The 6,022-nt window shown below is 41.8% G+C and overlaps 1 protein-coding gene across 1 annotated transcript; it reads left to right on the top strand.

Annotated features, from left to right (window-relative positions):
- The first annotated feature begins 383 nt into the window (after positions 1–383).
- Positions 384–3,638, top strand: LOC306791562 (glutathione S-transferase A-like). The gene is made up of 6 exons (XM_079288349.1): positions 384–624; positions 720–785; positions 920–1,025; positions 1,722–1,840; positions 3,111–3,196; positions 3,306–3,638. The coding sequence occupies exons 1-6, from the start codon at positions 457–459 to the stop codon at positions 3,433–3,435; spliced, it is 675 nt and encodes a 224-aa protein (XP_079144475.1). The 5' UTR covers positions 384–456; the 3' UTR covers positions 3,436–3,638.
- Positions 3,639–6,022: the final 2,384 nt, after the last annotated feature.

Raw genomic sequence — 6,022 nt, 5'->3', positions numbered from 1 at the left:
TCTCCTTCAGTGCACTTTTTAAAACATTATTCCAGCGTCGGATGCGTAGTTGAGGTCAAAGAGTAAATGCAAAGCAAGAGGAAGATCTCCTCCACATGTGTGACTTTGCTAATTCCTGTGGATCAATGCAGCTGGAGGCAAAATTCACATTGAATTAGTTTAATGCAGTAACTGAAATACGCTGGCTTTCAATATGACATCATATTGCCTCGATTTGAAGACAGATTGATGAAAGGGGATGTAACTTGCTTATATAGGGAGTGAACTCTCTTAACTATCTTGAGTCACAGATCTTTGGAAAAAAGAAAAAAATGGGATGGGACTTATTTCCACCAATCCAGATGTGAAGGGGCTGGAGCTTGTTATATAAGCAGACATTTGATACGTTATCGCTTCACTCCTGACACCTTCCACTTCGGGCTTTTACTCTCAGGTGTACCAGTTCACTCTACAACCATGGCCAAGGACATGACTCTGCTGTGGGGCTCCGGCTCGCCTCCCTGCTGGAGGGTCATGATCGCGCTGGAGGAGAAGAACCTGCAGGGCTACAACCAGAAACTGCTCGACTTTTCCAAGGGGGAGCACAAGTCAAAGGAGGTCATGGCCATGAATCCCAGGGGACAGGTAAGTTCACTTTAAACATTACTTTTTACCTTATATGCACACATTCGTTTTAAACATTGTTGCCTGACATTTGCATTCCACTCTCTTTCTTTAAGCTTCCTGCCTTCAAATGTGGAAAGAATGTCCTGAATGAGTCCTTAGCTGCCTGCTTGTACCTGGAGGTAAGAACTTGGCCCCCTACTAAAATTGTATGCCGCCATCAGACACCCTGCACCCCCAGAGGAAATGAAACCGGAGCAGCATGTCCTGCTCCAGCATTCACCATGGTTCCTCTTTTCATGTCTCCAAACAACAGAACCAGTTCAAGTCCCAGGGAACCAAGCTGATCCCTGACTGCCCAGCTGAACAAGCAATGATGTATCAGCGCATGTTTGAGAGTCTTACTTTCGGCCAGAAAATGGGTAGGTTAATTCTGACATGCAAAGTATTTGACTGTTTTTGCAAACCAAGATGTAGCTGTTGATGCTGTAAATCCTGCATGTCAACAATGTTTTTGCAGTTGATCCTATTGAACTTAATGACTAAGCTGATGTCATCTAGAGGCCTTGGCAACACACTACACACCCAACTGCCTTGTTTAAAACCTCCGACACTTCATGTCCTCAGTCAATCTCCTCAGAGGGTGCGCAATCTCACCCCCCTCCCAAGGAACCTGAAACACACTAATGAGCTGAGCATTTGTGTCATTAAGCCATGGCACCATGCATTACATCTATGTTGTGCACCCCTTAAAAGAGGTAGTGAAAGGTCATTCTAATCCCTCAAAAGATCACATGGTCAGACTAGCTTGCATTCAAGGCTCAAGTCATAAAATAAGGCAATCCTTTTTTAGTCCTGCAGCGGGGAAATTTACAGGAGTACGGCAGCATAGTGGATAGTGCAAACAAGAGCCATAGTAAAACAAGATCAAATATTTACAATCAACTTGTTTATTACAGCTCAGTGAACATCGTATTTTCTAAGGAGGCCGCTTCAAACTGTTTGAGCTACTTTTACGGTCTTCAGTTTGAAACTGATGTCGTCTGTTGTAGCCGACTATGAGTGCATGGAGTTCATTGATAGCAGCCGTCACGACTGACTGTTTTTGCGTTTTTCAGGGGATGTGATCTACTACACCTATAAGGTCCCTGAGGGAGAGAGACATGACTGTGCTGTGAAGAGAAATAGAGAGGCTCTGACTGCTGAGATCAAGCTGTGGGAGGGATACCTGGAGAAGGTAAACCTGAACCATGTCTCCTCTGTGGTTGGAAAAAACTATTTAATACGACAGAGTTTGTCCTGTGATGCTGAAGTATTGAGAAAATAAGCTTGTCTTTAAAGTATTCATTCTCTGCGCAGAGAAGGTTCAATCGTCCTACAGACTGCAATGCGGTCTGAAGGAGGAAGAACCCAGAGTGTTTGTTGTGTATGACTTATAAAGGCCTTGATCACATGGTGGGGCAGGAGGAGTTCATTATTAAGCCATTTGGACAACAGTGACCATTCTTTGACCAACGAAAGGTTCAATGTCTGCACCCCCGTTCAGCTCTTATCTAAGCTGACAATATTATGTCCCCACACACACATGCACAATACTACTAAACTTGAGTGGACCCTCACTGACCATGTCTGACATTGATTCACTTTGTTAATACAACAAGGGCCAAAAGACAGAGTGGTCGGACAATAAAAACGGATCGATAAGTCTCAGTGGAGTTTAGCCATCACACCTCCAATGAAGGTCCTTTAGACCGAAAGATAAAAATACAGTGTTTCATAGGTTTAAGTGTGCGGATATCGTGTACCAGTTTTAGCGGTTTTTGATGCTTCTAGAACCTTATTTAAGATGAAGCCGGGTGACGTGGTGGTTATCTGCATATACCTGAAGATTATAAAATATTCAACTTTATTTTCAGACACATGAGTCCATATAAAGAGAAAATAAAGAACTACAATATGAGGACACCAAGACACAGGTATAATCATTGCAGTTCAAAAGTCACTCGTGGTTAAAAAAAAGGAACTTTTGTTCCAAGGATTTTAACGAAGGCAACACGCGCTCAGTGTTTGTTGAACTAAAAAGGCAATTACATGTTTGTTGTACAGAATGCTGTTCTGTAAAAACGGCAGCATTTTTGGAGATGCCCTCATTCGCTTTTGTTATGATATTTTGATTAGAAGACTGACACCAGTTCACGTCTGTATTGTAAATATAAAGTTACCACCAGAAGATGGTTAGCTTAGCTTCAGACAAACATGGGTAAACTGCTACCCCGGCTCTTTCCAGGTAAGAAAATTCACCTACTGCCACCTAATGCTCGAAGTCCCACTTCTTCAACCGGTCCAATAATGTTTCTTTAGCTGCTGTATGGCCATCCATCATGGCTAACATTCATGTAAATTGTTAATAGGTATAGAGGCAAATGAATGCAGCTGACAGCTGTCTTGGGTGTCAAATCTGCCCACCAGCACATGGATGTGGCCTAACTCTTTTATCTGTCTTCTAGGGATCCGGCTCTTTCCTGGCTGGAAAGACCTTTTCACTGGCTGATGTGGTTGTTTATCCAAGCGTCGCTTATCTCTACCGTTTTGGGTACGTTGATTAAATCACTAAAAATGTCTTAAGATTCACAAAATAAATGCAGTGATTACAAAGCAATACATTTGTCTTTGGAAATTAAACATTTTTCTCCTTTCTTTAGGTTATGTGAAGAGCGTTACCCTAAACTGGCAGCGTACTATAACACTCTGAAGGAGAGACCCAGCATCAAAGCCTCCTGGCCTCCTACCTGGCTGGAGAGCCCGGGACAAGACACGCTCAAAGACGTCTGAGATTCCAACACTCATCAGCTGACACGCTGGAACTGTCCCTGTTGTGTAATATGGAACCACTCCTTGCATTGCACTACTCTAGCTGGATGCACTTTTTTAAGAAATATGCATTTGCTGCAGTTAATAATTACCTAAAATGTGTGTGTGGCTGAAACTGCAGATTCTGTTTGTGCTGTAAACAATAAATGTTGACTTGCACCTTTGCAAGGCTTTTTTTGTTTGTTTTTTGGGGGGGGGGGGCATTGGAATTAGAATACAACTGTAGGTTTCTACACAAACATATTTGAGCACAGCTTGTCTCTCACAGGAAGTTTGAAGTTCTGACAACAGAGGCCGCTCAACTCAAATAAACTCCACCGCTTTCACTGTCATTTTGGTTTGCTGCCGTTTGGCTCCTTGCAACTTTCCTGTTATTCCTTATATGTCCAAAGGGTGGCAACATACTTTCCAGTGTTTTCATACCAAGACTTCAATCCCATTTCACAAATCAGGGTTAAGATCCCTCGACTTTCGTCATCAGAGCCTGACGGACTGGTTTAGTCCCTCACCATGGGAACAAAGCAAATTAAACCATCGTCATTCTAGGGGACAGGTCAGACCTCAACGCAATGTTTCAGTCGTGACAGGATTCAGCATGCCAGAGAAACTAAAGCAAAACCTAATTTTGAAGAGGTCAGTAGAGCAAAAGTAAACAGTGTGTCACGACACGGCTCAAAAAGTCGTAACATGAGTGATAAAAGTAATAAGCACACATTGATTTGATGAACCAGTAACTAAACAATCAAAACAAGGCAGCTACCAGCCAGGTCCTCCACACAGGAGTCACAGAGGCACCCAGCCAAAGAAGAAGGGCAGCCTTTATAGCTGGGACCAACCCAGCAGGCTCAGGTGGGGCTCGTTAGCTGCCGATCAACATCCTGCAAGACAACCTGAGCGGAAACAGACACAGACCCCTGGTGGAAGGGAGGGATCGTCACAAGTTGGAAGGCTGTTCCAATGTCTTGAGCAATCAACTAGCAGTCAATTGAGTCATGCAAGAAACCCCCACTCTGCTTTCACCGTCTTTAGTGTGTGAAAAATAAGAAAAGGCCAGCTGACATCAGTTTTTTACAAAATATTCACCTTGTAATTATTTCTACCGCTTATTGTTATTTACTAAGTAAAGGTACATCTAATGACTGAAAATGTTAAATACTGCAATGACCTCAATGAATCCTGTTGTCTGTGGCAGATTGTGTTGGTGTAGAAACACACATATGTTTTAGTATCATTGCTCACCTGAATACTATACTCTTGAAAACGTATTCTTCTTACAAGCGGGCTAAAATAAGACTGTGTGACTACTGACTCTCAAATGAATGAAGCAGACTGAAATTAAACTGATCTGTTTTATTGCTCTTGTTGACACACACAAAGAATCCTTTGCAGCTTAAAAAGCAATCAAATGATGTTCGGAACCACCAACAGACCAAGTGCTCTTGTTGAAGACCTAAAGGTAACTATTCACGCAGTTCCTCAGTTGGAAGCCTGATACAACATTGGTCAGTTTGGTGACTTTAGGAGGAGCAGGCATGGTGATGGCACGCTTGAGGTAGCAGCGGCGCCTGGAACACAAGATGAATAACAGCATCTTCAAATATGCACCATAAATACAGCTGTCATAATCTATAAAGAAGGGCTGCAATGGTGTCTCATTGACGATCAAGTTAAATGTTTTCTGGTTATTGCCTGAATTGTTGGTACAATTTTATTAAAAGAATGGAAAGTATCTGTGTTAATGCAGGTTTGCACGCATGAAAATACTCCACCTGTAAACACTGTTGAAGAAGTTTGTATTGACATAGGTGTAGTACTGGCATGTAGGATCAGCATTACAGGTCTTCTGACAAGTGTCTGCATCGTCCATCAGCTCAAAGCGAATGTCATCGCTTCTGAAATCTACTCCTTCATAAGTTGCCTTAACCCAGCCTGGTAGCAGAGAGGAACAAGGTTAGAGTGCTGCTGCTGGCTAAACTACAGAAATACTTCACCAACAATGAACTGAAAGGATAAATGAATACAGTTGCTGAATGATAGATTGTTTTGAAAGATCGCTTTATAACCAAATCTAAAATAAGAGTTTATAGCTTATCTATTCATGCAGTGTTAGAGGGAAAATGGCAGATTTTTGGTTTATCATTATTTCTGAAATGATCAAATAAAGTAAAAAATAACATTGCCATTCAGTGAAAATTGTCTTTTTAGAGAAGAATCACGAGAAGAAAAAGTCCGGCTTTGCCATAATGTATTCATCACAAAGGTTTTTCCATTATTATTTTCAGATTTGGACTTCTAGCACAGTGCTTCGATTCTAATTGTTCTAACTGCTGAGAATAAATGGCGTTATAATGCAAACACAGCCTGCTGCCATAAGTCAGCCATGAAAAGTGTGCTTCATCCTGAGGGAAGTATGAAGGTGTTGAGTAAAATCTTTGGCAGTCCATTCATCATTGTTGAAACAATTCTCGAAAATCAAAAGACAGTTTTATCAATTAAAATTATAATGATGGATCATCTGGGAACCATGGATGTATGTAGAACATGTTGT

This window comes from Melanostigma gelatinosum (assembly GCF_949748355.1).
Source record: "Melanostigma gelatinosum genome assembly, chromosome: 17".
NCBI classification, from domain to species: Eukaryota; Metazoa; Chordata; class Actinopteri; order Perciformes; family Zoarcidae; genus Melanostigma; species Melanostigma gelatinosum.
Note: the sequence above shows the minus strand (reverse complement) of the source record. Positions and strands in the feature narration are given on the sequence as shown.

Excerpts from the sequence above, each read along its gene's own strand:
- LOC306791562 (XM_079288349.1), top strand. The coding sequence starts at position 457 with ATGGCCAAGGACATGACTCTGCTGTGGGGCTCCGGCTCGCCTCCCTGC. Across the intron at positions 786-919 it reads CTGCCTGCTTGTACCTGGAG|AACCAGTTCAAGTCCCAGGG; the intron begins GTAAGAACTTGG and ends TCCAAACAACAG. Across the intron at positions 3,197-3,305 it reads GCTTATCTCTACCGTTTTGG|GTTATGTGAAGAGCGTTACC; the intron begins GTACGTTGATTA and ends TCCTTTCTTTAG.